The sequence below is a fragment of the Galendromus occidentalis genome, unplaced genomic scaffold (genome assembly GCF_000255335.2).
Source record: "Galendromus occidentalis unplaced genomic scaffold, Mocc_1.1 scf7180000076319, whole genome shotgun sequence".
NCBI classification, from domain to species: Eukaryota; Metazoa; Arthropoda; class Arachnida; order Mesostigmata; family Phytoseiidae; genus Galendromus; species Galendromus occidentalis.
The window spans coordinates 1-19,934 of NW_003804308.1; the positions used below are offsets into that span (position 1 = coordinate 1).

At 49.9% G+C, this 19,934-nt stretch overlaps 3 protein-coding genes across 3 annotated transcripts; 2 read left to right on the top strand and 1 right to left on the bottom strand.

The window, feature by feature from the left end:
- Positions 1-947: 947 nt before the first annotated feature.
- Positions 948-4,902, top strand: LOC100898770 (uncharacterized). The gene is given in 2 exon segments (XM_018641804.2): positions 948-4,304; positions 4,306-4,902. Coding segments are annotated over 2 exon segments (3,954 nt in total).
- Positions 4,903-7,580: 2,678 nt separating this feature from the next.
- On the bottom strand, positions 7,581-9,350 carry LOC100899061 (uncharacterized). Its single transcript, XM_003738755.1, has 3 exons — positions 9,323-9,350; positions 8,768-9,203; positions 7,581-8,616 (listed from the first exon to the last, which is right to left on the bottom strand). Exons 1-3 carry the CDS (start codon positions 9,348-9,350, stop codon positions 7,581-7,583), a joined length of 1,500 nt encoding a protein of 499 aa, XP_003738803.1.
- Positions 9,351-11,225: 1,875 nt separating this feature from the next.
- Positions 11,226-11,882, top strand: LOC108865122 (uncharacterized). Its single transcript, XM_018641806.1, has one exon. It carries the CDS (start codon positions 11,226-11,228, stop codon positions 11,880-11,882), a length of 657 nt encoding a protein of 218 aa, XP_018497322.1.
- The last annotated feature ends 8,052 nt before the right edge of the window (positions 11,883-19,934 follow it).

Here is a 19,934-nt window from a genome sequence, read left to right on the forward strand (position 1 = left end):
TCCTCTTTGAACGCGGTTGGATTCGTTCATACGCGAAAGATCCAGATGAAACTTCACCAATACATCCGTTGCTCCCCGCCGCATGTTTTAGGACTGGTCCCGAACCAACGCACTGTCTCGATAACTACTTTACGTACGTGATTGTAGCTCTCAACAATGAAGTTTCCCCCGAACTACAATATGTAGTAGCTTCTTCGAAATACAAATTTGGCTCACTCATTTTTCGCGCACTCTTCGGATCTACCCGTACTCTAGGTCTAGGTTCTTTTGACAACGAAAACCCTTCGTTTTTCTGCAAGGAGGCTTAAGAAGTCACTAATGCCGCTCAGAAAACGGTCTTCGTTAGGACGTTTGACTCCGTCAGGAGCGAGGACTCGCTCACGGAGACAACTGGCAACTACGGAAGGACCCCCTGCTGAAAACAACCGGAAACGTCCAGTTCCAACTTCTGGAGAGTCTGACACTGAAGGAGTTAGGACTCGCCGTCAACGACAGTTGGCAGGAGCCGTGTTCAATCCACGCGATTCCCGAGAGCTTACTCCTTCAACTTCGACTACGGAAGTTCTGCACGTTCCTATGAGAGTCGAGTTCCCGAATCAACTTCGGGAGAGTCTCTTACCACGGATGATAATCGTGATGGTGAATCAGTTGTCTATCAGAGCCGACGTCCCTCAAGGAATCTCACTTCCGCGGCTTTCCATTATGATCACTCCGAAGAATATTCTCAGCATCCGAAAATCCTCATTGGTTCCTTGGGGAATGTATGTCGATTTTGTGGAGCGAAAAAATTTCCGAAGGAGCCTCCTGGGATGTGCTGTAAAAACGGATCGGTACATCTCCCTCGGTTGGAACCTCCTCCGGACGAACTCCAAGGGCTTATGTCGGGAGCGTCCCCAGAAAGTAAGCATTTTCTCGCCAATATTCGGCGATACAACTCCTGCTTCCAAATGACATCCTTCGGAACCACGTCTCCTATGCCTGAGACATTTATCCCGACAACGTTCAAAATCCGGGGTCAAGTTTATCACCGAATCGGTTCCCTTCTGCCGACATTGGATACCAGTCCAAAATTTCTCCAGATATATTTCATGGGAGGTGAAGATTCTCAACTCAAGGAGCGTTGTTCGCTCATATCAAAAGTTCGGCAGGACGTTGTGGCCATGCTCCAGCGATGTTTTGATCGACACAATATTTTAATCAAAGCTTTCAAGACCGCACTGGAGAGCATGCCAACCGATAAGTTCAAAGTCATCATCAGAGCTGATAAGCGACCCCTTGGTGAGCATGAGAGGCGGTTCAATGCGCCTCTGATCGATGAGGTGGCCGTGGTGATGTCTGCCGAGGCTGGGGATTCGCGAGACATTTTGCTGACCAAACGTGGTGATAAGCTTCAACGAATCGCAGAAACACATCGGTCGTATGACGCCCTCCAGTATCCCGTTCTCTTTCCACGAGGCGAGGATGGTTATCATTTCGACGTACGGCTCATAGATCCTATCAGCCGTGAACCGCGGGAGCCCAAAGCGAAAGTGTCTTCCATGGCATTCTATGCGTATAGAATACAGGTTCGAGATGATCAAGAAAATCATTTGCTCAAATGCCGTCAGCTGCTCAACCAATTCGTGGTGGATTCTTACGCCAAAATAGAAGGAGAGCGTTTGCGGTTCCTGAGACTTAACCAGAGCAAATTACGGTCGGAAAACTATATTCACTTGAAAGATGCCCTGGCGACGGATGGCGATATCCACAATGTTGGTCAGCCCTGTATACTGCCATCAACTTTCATAGGCAGTCCACGATCGATGCATGAATACTCACAAGATGCCATGACCTACGTTCGGAATTACGGTACGCCGGATTTGTTCATCACATTTACGTGCAACCCAGCATGGGAGGAAATTCGACTCTTACTCACAGAGGGTCAAAACCCCAGTGACCGACACGATATCGTAGCGAGAGTTTTCCGACAGAAACAACTGAAACTACTCACTGCAATCAAAGACTGCTGTATTTTCGGAGAAGTCAGATGCTGGATGTATACCATCGAATACCAGAAACGGGGTTTACCGCATTCTCATAACTTGATTTGGCTCAAAGACAGCATATCACCGTCACGCATTGATCAAGTGATTCGGGCGGAGATTCCGGACAAAAACACAGATCCAGACCTACATCAAGTCGTGATCAGTCAAATGATTCACGGGCCCTGCGGGCCGTGCAATCCTTTCTCTCCCTGTATGGATCGAGAGAAAAAAATATGCACGAAGAAATATCCGCGAGCATTAAGCAAAGAGACACACACAGGACATGACGGATACCCCAAATATCGCCGAAGATCACCGGCCGACGGCGGTTTTACCGTCACGCTGAAGCGGACCTCGGGAGATATCAAGGTCGACAATTCCTGGATTGTACCTTACTGTCCACTCCTGTCGAAGATGTTCAAAGCCCACATCAATGTAGAATACTGCAATTCCATCAAGTCCATCAAGTACATCTGCAAGTATATTACGAAAGGGACGGATTTAGCCATGTTCGGACTCTCGAATATCGATCGTAATGACGAAATAGCGCAATATCAACTCGGGAGGTACATTTGCTCCAATGAAGCTATCTGGCGGATTTTGAGCTTCCCGATCCATGAGCGGTACCCAACCGTGGTGCACCTCAGTGTCCATTTGGAAAACGGACAAAGGGTTTACTACACGGAAGAAAATATTCATGAACGCATCCAAGAAGCTCCGAAAACCACATTGACGGCATTTTTTGCTCTCTGTGCCCAGGATGATTTCGCTCGACAACTCCTATATGTTGAAGTACCCAAATATTACACGTTCTGCACCCAGAAAAAGATTTTCCAGAGACGGAAAAGAGGTACCCGACTGCCCGGCCAGGCTGTTCTTGCTTCTGACGCTCTAGGGCGCGTATATACCGTGCACCCTAACAACGCGGAATGCTTCTATCTTCGTATGTTGCTCCACAACATTCGAGGGCCCACTTCATTCCAAGCCTTGAAAACGGTGGATGGAACTCTGTTTGACACGTATCGTCAAACCTGCCATCATTTGGGATTATTAGAAGATGATCGACAATGGGAGCGAACGATGAATGAGGCACAACCAACGACGTTCCCAAGCCAGATGAGAAATTTGTTCGCCATAATTCTCACATGTTGTAATCCTTCCGACCCCCCTGGCTTATGGGAAAAGTTCAAAGATCCAATGACCGAAGATATATTATTCCAAGTGAGGAGGCAAACGACGCTTCCAGATTTAAGTTTTTCTCCTGAGATGTATAACCGCGCGCTGATACTTCTGGAAGATTTATGTTTGTTAATGACAAACAAGACTCTCGACAAGTTGGGCCTCCGATCTCCCCAGAGAGATTCTAATGGCTTCCTGGATGCAGAGTTTCTGCGAGAAACAAGTTACGATATCGATGCGCTCGAAAACCATGTCGAAAGCACTAAACCATTGATGAATAGAGATCAGAGAAACGCCTACGACCTCATCATGAGCAAGCTACAAACCAATCAGCCAGGAATTATATTCCTCGATGCGCCCGGGGGAACTGGAAAAACATTCCTCACTAACCTGCTCTTGGCTGAGATTCGGAGCAAAGGATGCTTGGCATTAGCAATGGCTTCATCAGGAATCGCCGCGACATTACTACATGGAGGTCGAACCGCTCATGCCACACTGAAGCTTCCCTTGGATATAGATAAACGAGATGCGCCCGTATGCAACATCAGCAAACGGAGCGCCATGGCGAAAGTTCTGCAGTCGTGTAAACTAATTGTTTGGGACGAATGCACGATGGCCCACAAAAAATCACTTGAAGCGCTCCACAGAACCTTACAAGACATCAGAAGTAATCATTCACTCATGGGAGGACTGCTATTACTCCTTTGCGGCGATTTTCGACAAACTCTGCCAGTGATCCCGAGAGCGACCCCCGCTGACGAAATCAATGCCTGTCTCAGATCATCCGTTCTCTGGCGCAACGTTGAGATCGTTTCTTTGTCGCAAAACATGAGAATCACTTCGAACGAATCAGTCGCTGAAGGATTCGCTGCGAAACTACTACAAATAGGCGACGGAACATGGCCACTTGATGCCAATGGATACATAAAGCTCAACTCCGACGTCTGTCAATTGGTCGACACATTGCCTGATCTCATCCGAGGAGTTTATCCCGAGCTTGCTACGAACTACATCGATCGCGATTGGTTACGCCAAAGGACAATATTGGCTCCGAAAAATGATGACGTCCAGGAGATCAACTCGAGTCTTCTGGCTCAGATTCCGTGGGGAGTTCTTCGAATACAAATCCATCGACTGTACCCTCGAGATTGATGATGCTGTGCACTATCCAACTGAATTCTTGAATTCACAAACGCCGCCAGGTTTTCCGCCCCACCTATTGCGTTTAAAGATTGGTTGTCCTATCATGCTGCTTCGAAACCTCCAACCACCGAATTTGTGTAATGGAACACGGCTTTGCGTGACAGCTCTTCACAATCACTCAATCAGAGCAGAGATCTTGACCGGTATCGGAAGAGGGCAGATCGTTCTAATTCCTCGAATACCGATGATACCTTCAGACTCACCATATCAATTCAAGCGACTTCAGATACCGGTACGCGCCGCATTTGCTATGACGATAAACAAATCTCAGGGTCAATCCATTCAATATTGTGGAGTAAGCTTGCAATCCCAATGTTTCTCGCATGGTCAACTATACGTTGCGTTTTCGAGGGTCGGATCTCCGGACAATCTTTTTGTCTCGCTCCGGGCGCTGAAACCCGAAATATTGTTTATCCAGAAGTATTGTCTTCTCTCAATAAATGAGAGTGACGTGAATATCAATGATGCCGACTCTGACACATCATTCCCCCCTTGACAACTCTGTGCGAATCCACGCGACCACAAAAATGTCATTTTTAGAATATTTCCTCTCTTATTCGACTCAGGATAGAAAATTCTGAAGGACACGTCATCCGTCTCCCCTCATGTCCAGCCCCGAAGCCGGTATATATAGGAGTGATATTCTGTCTTCAATCGCTTTAGATCAAGAACGACGAGATCGGATTCCATTTTGTGTCGACCGCTTTCAATCACTGAGTAATAGTGAAGCTTCTCTGAGCCATGGATGCTCTCATCGAAAAAGACCAAGATGAAGAAATGATCAAGCCCTCCACGGCACAAGACGACGGTCATGAGAAGGTTCAAGGGGCCAATGGTGCCGGCGACATTGAAGATCGTAGCTCTCCTCCATCCACACAAGAAAACTTGATTCCCTCGCATCGAACCCACCAGTCGGCTCCTCTGTTCGTACGCAAGAGGCAACCCCCAAAGCATGTTACCTCGCGACCGTATGGCCAACCTATCATCATCTACCTCTGGAGTCCCTCAAACCGAGTATGGTCAACTTCTGAGAAGCAAGACGCGATGAACTGCCATGCCAACATACTGTCAATCACCTCAACTCGCGTCCTCGTGGTACCCTTCAGGAATCAGGCGCGAACGAGACTGGTCAAGTTGCACGACGAACCATGTGACGATCCTGAACCCCATCCAGAAGCGTTTGACTATCTTGATCATCAGCCAGACAGTTAAACGACGCCGAACTATAAGTTTGACCAACTTCGACCGGCATCTACGACAACAGATAGGTAACTGCGGAAAGTGCTACATTTGTACTTCTCCCCAAGACCTGGGAGCATTGGAGACGGAATATGTTTTTTCCAAAAAGCTCATGGACTTTGAGCTTGACGTCGCTTATGCCGACTAATTCCTAACGAACCAGGCGTCAGGGTCATTCAGACCCTACGATCGAATCGTTTTTCCTCCTTTCCGGTCTCACCGAATAATATATAATATTTTCCTCAAGTCGTGCCTGTTCATGCTTTCTTTTGGTCATTTCCTAGAATAATCTTTCAGAACCATAAATAATAAGCCATACATATTCTATATCGAGACGACACTCGCGGCGGTCTCTTGATGATCCCGTAGCGAAGCACGGGTAGTAAGCGCTATAATTCATAATGTCAGTCAGGAGGATCCACTTCGTCGTTTTCCGAAGAAACCGATACCATGAGATCATTCTGGATGGCTCTCTGACTCTCTATGATATTCCACTCAGAATCTCCCGCTCTGCCCCCTGCCTTGGATTTGAGCTCGACGGCTCCCCGGACTGGCGACCCCATGTCTCGCGATTGAAAAAGAAGATTTCTTCCTTTGTGTTCTGTTTGCACAGACTTCGGCGCGTGGGCTATCCAAGGCGGCATATGCTGCGAGTTTTTTCTTCCTTCATAATCGCGTATTGCATCTCAGTAAGGCACTCTGGATCACCGACGGGTGGTCGAGTGGTTAGCGCGCTTGTCATTACTCGTGCAAACGTGCGTTTCACTTCGTGAAATGCCGCAACGACGCCGCTCGCGCGGGAGGCGGTGTGGGTTCGATCCCTGCTGCCGGAAGAATATTCCTTACGGAAACGCAGGTACTCGGCCTCTATTCTCCTGGGTACATTTGCTCTATGGATCCGTCCTCGGAAGCAATGTGAATAACAGTACCCTGGACGTTAAACCTTGGCTGGTGCCAAGATCGTCAGATTCTGGTGCCAATTCCCCTATGACGAACTACGGATGATCGTCAACTTGCTGATAGGCCTGTCTGCTACAGCTGTTCTGCTCGATGGTATCGCAGTTTACGCTGGATAGAACATTTTCGCGCGTGGGCCCCCAAGGCGGCATATGCTGCGAATTTTTTCTTCCTTCATAATCGCGTATTGTATCACAGTGTGGCACTCTGGAGCCTCATTTTCATTGCTCAAAACGGTTCAGGTAGCTCGGAACAACAGACTCCGTGACGTATTCGATCTCCCTCCTTGCTCGCCGGTGCCATCGCTCTTTGACCCCCTCTCGGTACTGAGTGTCAGTCATCTATACACTTTTCGCACGGCATGTTTCGCCTTCCAATCGATAAATCAAATCTCTCGAACTCTCGAGGCCCGTCCTCGATTTCTCTTCGCCTAATCTTCATTAAGTGCAAGCCGTAGCTTTCTAGTGGAAACCCGACCTGTGCGTTACCAATCAACCCGAGCCTCTCCCCTCGATCAATTCGCTGATTTCTGGAATAGTTTACCTTAAGCTACGTATTTTAGCTACTTTTATTGTTTCAAAAAAATGCTCAAGAGGTATCGACTCTCTTCAAACCTGTAAATATGCGGCTCACGGATCGCAGGCAAATGCCTGTATAGAGCGAATATCGAGAGTTTTAGAAATCTAAGCGCTCCTCGAGGAGGATTTTTACACGGATGTTGACGAATACTGAAATCAGACCGATCACGGAACTGCAGACTATTTGAGCGAGACTATTTGAGCTCTAGCGTCCAAGACGTATCCGAGCATGATGAATATGATGTAGTATACAATATGACATAGCATACGGGAAGAGACACAGACTCATGAAGCTCTATCTACCTGCGGTCGTCTCGAGACGTAATCGTAACGTTCAATGGAGAGCGACGCATAACAGAAGTGAACTTCCTCACGAGGAGAAATCCCGAATGCAAGCCAGTTAAACCGAAATGATGGAACTCATTTTCGACATGACTTTGCGGAAAGTTTCCTCCGAAGACACAAGCGCGGGGAGTAATAAGATGTGTTGAAAACAGTCGAACGAAGCGATCAGAGCTACGACCTTGAGCCAAGAGACCCAGACGTACTTGGGTGTCTCGGTGGTGAACATCATGTAGACACAGAAAAAAGAACCGATATATAAAACCACGAACAGAAACAGAAGGCAACGAAAAGCTGCGCGCGCTTTCTCATCTGAGTCTGCCTCGGGTTTTCCCAGGAAAGCACATTGCGTGGTGTAGCACTCATGGAACGGGTAGCATGTCACGAGGAAGAAGGTCAAGTATATGGCGAGGAAGGAGCCCTGTGCAAACCAGAGGCAACTGCCGACGGCTCCGACTATGAGAGAAATCACGGAGAAGATACTCCACACGCAGAATAGAATCGAATGCTGAACTTCGAAAGGCCAGGATGCGAATCGAAATAAAGCAGAAAAAAAGGCGCCAAGAAAGAAGGCCCACACTGTAAATCCTTCTTCGAGAGTTTCGGCAATCCAAGATTTCAGATCAGGATATTTTGCGGCGATGCGCTCCAAGTTGCGTAGCATGGTCATTTCGTCGTTCGCATCCACAATTCGCCTCGCAAGAAGTTTGCATCGAGAAGCTTCGATCGCCGTGCCGTTCTCATTGAATTTTATGTCCCGGTTGAATTCGGAGAAAGGTTTTGAGCTTAGCATTTCCTTCAGGGCTCTTATGTCATTCTCTCTGTTCGATGAGTTGGAAGACTCGATATCGGCTGTCTCCTCTGTTCCGGAGAGTCGGGGAATTTCTCGGAACCAACAATTCGTCGTAAGCCTCGAAGTGTTGAGGGAGAAACTTTCGAACTCATTCAGCATCGCCATGAGACGCTCTCGTGTCTCAACATTCCAGTAGTCGATGCTCTCGTTGATATAAAGTGAAACTCGGTAAGCCCTGAGCGGATCCGATCTCCAAGCCTCGGGGAGTGCCACGCGCGGAATGTCCGGGCTCCGAGTGGATCTGGAAGACGGAGAACAATAGTTTGGAAAGCGAAAACAGGACTTCTGATAAATCGGAGCCAGTTGGCATCGGAAGCGCATAGTTACATAAATATGTCCGTATGCTCGTAAGCCAGGAGAGCGTATTTAACTTGGAGGAGGATTCCGCTCACCGGTGTGGGTCTCTTGAGCATTGCAGGAATCCCGAGATTCCGCCAAGCAGGTAGACACAGAAGACGAATATCACAATGGCTTTCAGCCAAGAACTGCTCAGCAGACATTCCCAGTATGAGCGGAAGTGCTTCATCAACCAAGGCTCACAGGAGCTTAGAGCATGTTGCTCTGTTTGATCAATTCCTATTCTTCCATGTCCTTCGGCATCTTCTTCTTCATGTTCTTCCAGTTTCTCTCGTGCGGTTTCTTCCGCTCTCTCGCCCGGATTCTCTACATCCACTGGTACCTCCTCTTCTCCAAACAGATCGAGTCGCTCAGCGTCAACCATGAGGGAGGCCGAGGCACCGAGAAAAGCTAAGTTCAAGAAAGCCGAAATCACGAATCCCACCGCAAGGGAAAAGCAGAAAGTGCTCCACGGAGGAGAAGACGCGATCGCTGCAAATCACAGAAGTTAGACAGATATGTTTTAACACGGACTGTGTTCTCACATAGAGTCGACGGCGCCATCTAGAGCTATAAGGAGCTTCCATCGAGAAAAAATCCATTCGATTTACCCAGGATCGATCCGAAGAACGTCGCCATGATTCCAAAAATCGCCGTGGCTCGCAGAAGTTTTGCCAAGCGTTCAGCTTTCTCTTCGAGAGAGTTCCGTTCATGTGCGGAGCGCGAGGAAAAGAGCTTCGGAAGGAGATTCGTCTCTGGAATTCAAATTCGATTAACACGAGGGAATCAGAGAGGAATGAATTATTGCTAATCTAATGGATTGCTTCAGTACGAGGTCTGAATCTTCTGGTCGAGGCACGTGTAGGCTGGACTCGTCTGCGCGGGATCGATAAAGAGTCACCCAGAACGGATTTCACAGAGTAGAGCCGTAGTAATTCCAGGGCTCGTGTTTTGTTCATGACCCCCGAGCCCAGAGGGCCAGCGGGCTTCGGCTCACGGAGAACGGAGCGGAAGGCTCCGCCAATCCGGAAATGTCACCCACGCGCCCGGCGGCACGAAAAAGGATGATCCAAAGGATGATCCAAAGGATGGAAGATCCGAGGATGATTCAAAGGATGAGTTTTGCTGCATGAAGGATCGATATAGAGATTCCCTGTTTGAAAGACGCGCTCAGTTTCAGTGCTGAGCTTCTGGGACGCTGAATTCTTCACTCTGGACACATCCGAGGGAGAACACGGGTTACGGGATGTATACCCCAGAAAAAGAGTTTCTACCCCTATCCCGCCAACTAATGTCATCCAGCACCTCCTCATCCAGTACTATCGGGCTCGAAGGATATTTTTCGAGAGCTGCCAGAACTTGCGGCCATTCCCTTGCAAACCTGACCCCGCTAGCCAAATAAAATGAGTCAGCTCGCCTTTCGAGGACAGAACAAATCCCGGAGCTACCACGGCCCTACTCGGAGCCGTACGCCACCGGTATGAAATATCCGTGATGTTCACTCACCTATATTAAGAATCATCGCAAAATACGTAATAGAGTCTATTTCGCCGGATCTGATACGCACGACAAGGCTGGCGATCGCTGAACAAGAGATACACGTCGTACAAATAGAGAGAATGTCCCACAGAACTATTCTCGACGTCGACGTCGTTCTACCCATGCTCCATGCCACCGGGCAGTTGAAAAGGACTCGAAGAACAAGGCTGCAGACGGTGAGGGCGACGATGTCCGCGTATATGTTTCGGTCATCATGGTATCGTTTCTCTGGTCGTGTACAAATTAGTGCGGTAATCACCAGGATCGCGACTACTGTGTAATACGCCGGCTTCCGGAGCGCCGACTTTCCGATGGCTTTCAGCATGTTCCAAAGGAAAGGGACGTGAAAGTCCGAACGATGAGTTGATGGGTGAACGCACTCCTTCTCTTCGGACACTGGAACCGTACAGCAGGTCATTAAACACACAGTCATTACTAGAGACCGGGACTTCATGCGAAATGCATATTATGCATATAAATGCATATTTAGGGACTTTTCCTCCGAAAATGCATAAAATGAGCAATGGAGCATGATTTTGCATTTTTCATTAATTTTCTACCTCCTATCTGCGATAATGCAATTATTATAATCACAGCAGCGCCGTGACCGCATTTATCGGTTCCAACAATTGGTGACGGGAGACTTTGAATTATTGGCAGCGGTCAGCTGCGCGGTGCTCTAGAGAGCTTCGCGAAGAGAGGTGTCGGCTGTCACCGGTCAGCTGTTTGCGGTAACTGGTCAGCTGTTTGCTGTCACCGGTCTGTTTTCGTCTGACTGCGACATGCGATTCTGAGTCGGTTTGCGAGAGCGAGCAATCATAGTCTCGATAGGTGAAGGAAAAGAAACCGTTCACGTGGAATCATATAGCAACTGGGACGAGGATATCCGACCGCCTGTATCGATCACTGAATTCTCCAGCCTCTCTCGCTCGAGTGTGTGCTCAGGTTGTGCTGCCGCCCGCCACCCGCCACGAAATGCCAAAAGTCGCAGCCAGCCGAAAATCGAAGCTCGAGTCCTATGTCAAGGAGTTCGGAAACGACATACTCTCCACAGATGGAATGGTACTGCTTTGCAAAATCTGTGAGAAAGAGGTATGCGTTGACAAGAAGTTCCAGGTAGTGCAACACGTCAAAGGTGTCCTCCATAAATCATTAGCTGAGAAGAAGAAAAGATCTTCTTCATCAAGCTTGGTGCAATTGACAACACTGAATCGCGCATCAGGGAAGCTGTCCCAATTCAATATGGATCTTTGTGATGCCTTTGTCTCGGCCGGGATTCCGCTGTGGAAACTTGAGAATGAAAAGCTCCAGAACTTCCTCCGGAATCACGCTAGGCAAGAGGTCCCATCTTCTTCGACTCTTCGAAAGGGCTACCTGCGAAGTATATACGAGGATAAGCCGGAATACATCAGAAGTCGCGTCGCAGGAAAATATATTTGGATCTCGATTGACGAGAGCACTGATGCCGTGGGTCGATTCATCGCTCAAACCATAGTCGGAACACTGGATACCTCGGAGAGTGGAAGATTCCTCTTGCATGCGGAATGTTTAGATAAGACGAACAGTTCGACCATTTCCCAAGCCTTCATGAATTCACTGAGCTTACTGTGGCCTACCGGCGTTGAGCACTAGAGAGATCTGCTCTTCGTTACAGACGGAGCAGCCTATATGAAGAAAGCGGGCTCGGCTTTGAAGGTGATTTTTCCAAAGATGCTTCACATCACCTGTGCGGCTCATGCCGCTCATCGCATCGCTGAGGAAATAAGATCAAATTTCCCCGACGTGGACAGGTTGATCTCCAATGGTAAAAAGATCTTCCTAAAGTCTGCTTCCAGGGTTACGATCTATCACGAGCAAGCCCCTGGGATTCCATTGCCACCGCAGCCAGTCCTAACGAGGTGGGGCACTTGGTTGAATGCCGCTAATTTTTACGCTGAACACTTCGAGCGATTCGCGGAAGTGGTTCACGCTATCGACGCGGATGAAGCGGCGAGCATCAGAGATGCACAAAACTTACTGAAAAAAGCTTCAGTAAGGGAGAATCTGGCCTACATCAGAGCTCATTTCGGGTTCCTCCCTCGAGCCATCGAGACACTCGAAGCCCAGTCAGCTCCACTTGTCGATAGTCTCGGCATCTTCGACGCGATGATCGAAGACCTCAAGAAGGCCCCTGGTGACGTTGGGCGATGCATCCGAGACAAAAGCGAAGCGTCTGTGGCTCGGAACGGTGGTTTCAGCACCTTAAGAAAAATCTCGAGTGTTCTCCAGGGAGATCACAGTGCAGATGGAGTCCCTGGTTTGGACTCATCTGAGCTGGCTTGCTTCAAGTTTGCTCCGATCACCTCTGTAGACGTCGAGAGAAGCTTCTCTACACTCGCACATATTGAGCGATCGACGACAGAATTTCACGTTTGAAAACCTGAGAATGCATGTGATAGTCTACTGCAACCAATGAACTAACTTGTGTACATGAATAATTTAAAATCGGGACGACGTATGTGAATAAACAGTGAACGAATCCTTCGGAAACTCCCGAGTAGGCGCTTCTGATCACATTCTTTTGAGTGCATGTATCGCTCATTTTTGGAGCATATTTCGCTTGTTTTCAGTGCATATTTGCATGCATATTTTCGCTTTTTTTAGTGCATGAAGTCCCGGTCTCTAGTCATTACATAATATATAGCAAGTCTTCGTCGAAAATTTATGTCCGAAGAATCAATTGCACCCAAATGCAGACATAGGCATACTCCTTTGGCGGAAGGGAAGCGGAATTTTCGAGAATCGATGGTCTTTTCCCGGGTTAGAGCATGTACATCCGACGCTCTGTCTACTCCGGAAATCCTCTCGAACTCCTCGACGTTCCTCGGGAGTCAATGTTCACAGCGAAGAGCTGTCAGCTGGCCAAGAGACGCTAGACGCTGGAGAGCGTGGAGGAGCTACCCGCCGCTCTCCGCTGTGCTAGCAGACGCGGGGGTTCTGGGGTTCTTGGCTAGCCAGAGATGCATCCGCTCGCGGAGCGTGCCACTCACGATGAGCTCTAACACCAATGAAGCTTCAAATCGAGGCGTGAACACTGAGTGAGACAATGTCAGAAAAATTAGCGGTGGAATTGTACGAGAAAGTCCGGCGTTCATTTCTATCCGGGAGAGGTGTAGATAATAGACCATAACAATGACCGAGGGCTGTAATGGGGAGTCCACATCACGATTCACGAGTCATGATCTCTGGTATGAGCTCACGATGCCAACTTGTTCCGCTAGACGAAGTTCCTCTTCCGATCCCTCGGACCACGACTCCGACGGCGTCGCTAGCCGACAACGACAGCCTTCTTCCGGAGCTCACGCGCGGCTGGACTCTTCAGTAATCAGTCGGAAAGGAGGCCTCCATCGAACTCGCGTTCTTTCCGAGTATTGATGGTTTAGGTTGACCAGGCTCAGTACTGGATCGCAGAGCGATTCACGAGGGAGAAAAACGAGATAAGACACGTGGCCCTGACGGAATTGAGACTCCCTCTCATTGCCCGCCTGACCAGAAGCATTCCCTTCTCTTCTGAGCTCGACTCGGAGTATATAGGATTGAGGCAGCCTGCTGTTTCACTTAGTCAGAGACGGACGCACCCCGCAAGGGGTAATAGAAAGAAGTCGATTTCCGGTGAAAGAAGGGGCTAGACTAGACGAAAGGTGCTCATACGGAGAGTTACTCACTTGGAGAAACAGGTGAGCGGCGGAAAATAGATACCCATCAATCTTCTGCCCTCACTAGCCTTAAGAGATCCATACATCACGAACTTGGCCAAAACGGCGACTGAGCAAACCCTTGACGAAATAGTGAGCCTCACCCTCAATAGAAACTCAGAGAAGACACGGGACCCTAGAGGAAGAACCACCATCCGCACCATCAGCTGTTCGTTGCCTGTCAATCATGATGGTGACAGCTGGCCGCGCTCCCCGGGGGGCGCGAAGTTTTGAATCTTAGGGCTCCGAGGGCAAACGGCGAACCACCGGGACGGGAACCGTGGGATGGATGACCTCGGACCGCCGGGCCTCCTGCCTAGAAGGACTCAGAGACACGAGGAGGGGACGGACAAGCCGCAACCAGGGAGATCGGGCGGAGAAGCTCGGAATGATGCCTCACGAAGTAAGAAGCTGAATACCCGCCCCACGGATAAAGCGGAGAGAGCAGTAGGGGAAGGACTAGCCTCGGTGCTCGAAGAAGCACTATGGAAGCATGCGAAGCTTTCCGAGGAAGGAGCAGATGACCCTCTGGAAACACCGATTTTTTTTTTTCGTTCGGAAATCCGGAAGTGCTGGTCACACAAGACGGCACACAGTTTAAATCAACGAAGGTACATAACTTCTGTCACGAGCGAGGAATCCGACAGATTTTCAGCCCCCATTACCATCCTCCCTCGAATGGACAAGCGGAACAGTTTTTCGACACTTTCAAACGCTCCTTGAAAAAGTTACAAGGGGAGGGAACGGTCGCTCAGAAACTTCAGAAGTTCCTGTCGACTCATCGCAATACGCCCAGTGCGGCGTGCCCCAGGGGAGAAGTCCCCGGCGGAAGTTCTTCTCGAACGCAGGCCCAGGACACCCTTAAAATTGCTTATGCCCGATTAGTAACCGGAGAAGAAGCTGGAGATTCCGGAACCGACTCACTATCATGCGAGAATGAAGGCCGACCACGACAAGCATCACGAAACCAAACCGCGACGGTGTAAAACAGACGACAAGTTCTTCGGAACTGTGTGTCAGCGCGATCGATGCCAATGGGCACCGGGCGTCGTTGTCGAAGCTCGGGAAAGCTCCATGTACAATGTGCTCGTGGACGGCAAAGTTCATACTCGTCACGCTAATCAGCTAAGGCTCCGCTACACTCCTGAAGAGAAGCGACCGGTAGTTCCCAGGGAGGATTTCGGATTGCAGTTAGCGCGGTCCTTGCCGTGTTTTCCGCAATTGGAGACGAAGTCGCCCGGTCGCTCGGGCTCGAGCGGAGGCATCGATGGTGGAACCGACCGACGGCGCAAGCCGCGATGCGGGGCCTGCGGTCGAGAAAACGGGCGTTGCTTCGGAACACCTGGACAACGGCCGCAGTTTCGCTATGCAGCAGAACCGAGTCTGGGCGTCTTCGACGTCGGCTTCGGAGGACTCCCCCGATGAATCTTCGGAAGCGGAGGATATTTTAATAATCTTCATTTTATTCCTTCACGGCCGTCGCCGACCCGGCCATCGTCGAAATCAGCAGTCGTCTCGAGGCTCTGCCACCTTCACAGGGGCTGAGCGGACTGGCTCGCAGCACGCCTTTGCATGTGACGGACGGTACCCGAAGCGACATCGTCGGCCGCCCGACAGATTCGTAGGGACGCCCACAACCGTCAAACGACACTCGGCCAGGCACTGCCCGGTCAAACGCTCGACTAGGGGAGGTGTTAGGGTGAGGGGCGCGCGGCACCGCCGCTAAGGCTCTCTACCCGTCGCCGAAACCGATGATGTTGAGTCCGTTAATAAATAGTGTCAATGGATACTTGGCCATTGAGATGCAAAGAGGATAGAGGTGTTCTCAGTCTCCTCCACTCCTAGGGTATCGTGAGTTACTACAGATATTTATGAAGGAAAAGAAGACTCGCAGCGTATACCTTGGAAAGCCCAGGCGGCGAAGTCTGTGCGAACAGAACACATAGGAAGAAATCTTCTTTTTCAATCGCGAGACATGGGGTCGCCAGTCCAGGAAGCCGTCGAGCTCAACTCCAAGGCAGGGGGCAGAGAAGGAGATTTTGAGTGGAACATCATGGAGAGTCAGAGAGCCATCCGGAATGATATCATGATATCGGTTTCTTCAGAAACGACGAAGTGGGTCTTCCTGATTCCTGGCTGACATTATGACTGAAGAAACAGAGCAGAACATGGAGAAAGTTCCGGGGAAAAAGTAGTGGAAGGTGGTTATATCTTCGTCAAGACATCCGCGTCTGAGACGGAACACAACAGATGTGGGTATCATTCGAAAATGAGGGAATTCTGAGAGAGGGGGAGAGGCGGTTGGACTCAAGCAGGAGTGCATCGACATAGAGAACGAAGATTAGTGGACCAAGAACTGATCTGCGGGACGTCGCAATTCAGGAGACGAGGCGCTGATGCAAGTCCCTGGGTAACCACAGAAATGGTCCTGTAGGGTACGAAGGGAAAGAGCCAGGAAATGCAGGCGGAGTCCGAACCGAGGCAGGCAAGGGTCAGGGGAAGAATGGAGCGCTCGAGGCAGTTGAAAGCCTTCGAGAGATCCAAGAAGACAGCCGCAACAAGATGGTCAAACTCCCAGCCACCTTATTATTTATATGAATTGCTTAATCTTCAGTGAGGCGGACTCATAGGAGCGTCCAAACAGGAAGCCATGCTCTTGTTGAGAGAGGAGTTCTGAGCGGTGTCAAGCTGCTTGAGAATATATTTCTCGAAGAGCTTGGACAGGAAAGGACTTGCACTGATCGGGCGATAGTTAGCAAAGTCGAATTTCTCCCCTTTTCCCTTGAAGACGGGAGTGACCCTAACACACTTGCAAGCAGTAGGGTATGAGGAGTTGCGGACGGAAAGTTTGAATATGAAGGCAATGGGAATGCAGAGGAAACGGATAGACTCAATGTCCGCCCCACTGACGTCCGTTTCTCTCTCTGACACATGCCTGCCCCAGAAGAGGTTTTCTAAGAGTTCCGGATCGGAGGGAGATCGATTCGGGAATAGGGCGATTTGGTTGTTCCAGGTTCCAGAAAAGCCGTCCAGAACTTTTCTATCTACGAAGCCGGGAACTTCAACGGATTGGCTCCGATCAATACCGCCCCGAAACTGAAGATTCTACCGAAGGTCCATCGGGTCAGGATCGAAGTGGAAAGCACCAAGGTGGATCCCTTCCAATCGCCTTGGGGGAACTCTCGATCTTCTGATCGAGTCGGGCTCTCAACTGTTCGCCCTGGACTACCACGACCTGAATCAGTGTTTGACAAGCACGCTTGTCGAACTCGACTACAGCGACTGTCACGGTGATCTGCGGCCGCTCGACCTTGCAACTCTAGCGCCTTCACTGGAGGTGCTCGCAATCCCGATCTGCGCTCTTGCACCTCGACTATTCGCTCGTCCTTCGAGGACTGACCACGTGCCGGCATCGTGCTTTAAAATAAGATTATCATTGAACCGCTGCTGAAGGAGTTCGGTCAGTTGTTCCCTGTGCTCTGAGTGTCGCAAATCGAAATTGATGTTTCGGCTCGTGATCGAAGGATTGGAGTTCCGGAATTGTTCGGCTGAGTCGAAGGTTCGTGGGTATTTTTCGGAGAAATGTTCAATGTTCCTAGCATTAGTTCCTGACTGTATGTACACGCAGTGCGCGGTAGTTTCTTGCTGGTTCACCATGATACAAGCGAAACATAGATCACCGATTTCGTCTTTGGTTAAGGAAGGCTGTTCTGAGTTCGGTTTCCTCGAGAAGTTACAGACGCGCTAATCACTCGACCACCCGTTAGCGACGTCAAGCAACAGCCGTGTTCGAATCGGCCCCATGACCGACGCGCGATGAAGATCATGCTTCGGGCTGGGGGCATTCGCCCCTAGGAAGTGAGATGGCGCATCCGCAGACACCGTCGTGAGTCGAAAGTGCAGATGTGCAGATATGATATCGAAGTCTCGACAAGCACAACACTGTTCTCCTTCTCGGGTCGGTTCAGAACACCACCAGGGGAGTAAAGGGCCGCACAATAAATTGTCGCAGGGTAGAATTAGCGCATTGAGAGGAATACGAAGGTTCTTCTCTGAATTCAGGCACGTGCCAGCCGGAACTTCCGTTCGCTTGCTTCGCTGAGCGGGGATTATGACGTAGGTCTAAATCAAAAGATTTCCGCAAGGTCGAGACCGATGATCCCCCCTCTAAATTCCCAAGGGCCCAATCGACGCGTCGTGCCTCGTGCCAAAGCATCCGAAAATCGCTGCTGTCGCCATTTACCATCTTCGCACCGTTCGAATCTTTGGGGTATCCTGGTATCCTCAAAGAAAGATCGGATCAGCCTCGGAGTGACTCCGGTTAAAAATTATCCCCTCGATTATTGAGATTTCGTGGAAACGGTTCATAGATTTCAATTCGTCCGGCGTGGACATCTTTCCCATCTACGGCGGCTCCTCGATACACCCCAGACCCCGTACCCAAAATGTAATTCCTTCCTGGGCGTCTGTCTTTCTCCGAAGGCTCAGAGCAGTCCCACGTTTTTCGCCTTCCGGAGCGTCGGTTCCCCGTCGCATGTCGCATCCTAGAGACCGAAAGGAGCTTCCCGATGGTCGCCCTACGTACAACGTTCGAGGCCGAAATCGGCCAGCTCCCTCTGTTCAACGGAGGCAATTTCCCGAATCTCTGCAAAAGTAATGAGCGCCCGCAGCACGGGACGAGGATTTTTCGTCGACCGGTCGGGGTCGCGATCGCTGACGTTTCGACAGCACTTGTCTATTTCAGTGATCAGATCTCGGTCAGTTAGGGTTGGGATGCGCGTTCTAAAACAATGCAGGACTAGCGAAAAAATGAGCCAAGCCGCAGGCTCCGAAGAAAGTAAAGGTTGTCGGTGCATTCTCTTTCAACAGCTCGATGTCCGAGCGCCTGGAGGGTATCCCGGCACTCAGGCCAATCCTCAATCAGTCATGAATGAAACCCGATATCGAGCCATCGATAGCTGAGATCGCTCGCATTCTCTCGTCCCATTGAGAATCCGGAAGTCCATGAGCTCATTAATCGATTGATCTCCAGAAAATCAAAGCAAATCTTTCAGAATGTGGCGTACGTCGCTCATCGTACTGCTTGCTATACTGTTGAGAATAGGGAAACATATATTAGATAGCGATGCCTCCGAGTCACCCCGCGAGGACGCATCTTCAATCTCTGGAAGACCGCTCAAACATTCGCCTCGAACCACCTGTCATCGGGACGGAATCATCCGAAATGGATTGAGCCGTCTTCAGGAGACGCTAGCTAGAAGTCAGCTGATCTCGGATTCTCATATCTAACTACATCCGGGTCTCATTGGACCCCGGTTTGCGAAACAGTACGGAGTTGAGAATCAGAGCGGCTCCGCATACGCTGGCGCACGACCACAAGTGCCGACAAAGCGCTCGGCTCGTAAGAGCCCAGTGTTTAATTATAGTGTACGGGGGTGTGCTCATCAATCAAGTAGACGGGGGGGGGGGCGGGATCGGCGCCTCAAGATAGGCTTCCCTTTCCTATAGGCAATAGTATGAGAAACAACCTCTCAATCAATAAACACACTGTCTTGTGGAAACTCTACCCGAGTGCTTCTTCGATCCTTCACGAGTGTGGTCGCTGAGCTTCAGATTCGCAACGATTGCGGCGGCCGCCATGTCACTCCGTCCTGTTGGTTCTCAATGTGATACGAGAACCCATCCTTCGGCGGCAAATACCCATGAAGAATCTCGAAAGGTGCCTTGCCTGTGCTCTTCGCCGGCGATCGATTGATGTGACAGGCCACTTCTTGTAAATGTCCTCCCCCAATCCTCCTTCTCTGGGTGTCTGCATAGCGTCCTCAGTAGAGCAGTCACTGTGCGATTCATCCTCTCAGTCTGACCGTTTCCTTGCGGATGCTGCGTCGAGTTCGGAACGTGCTTGACTCCTTTACCCTGGAGGAACTCCCCGAGCTTCTTCGATGTTAAG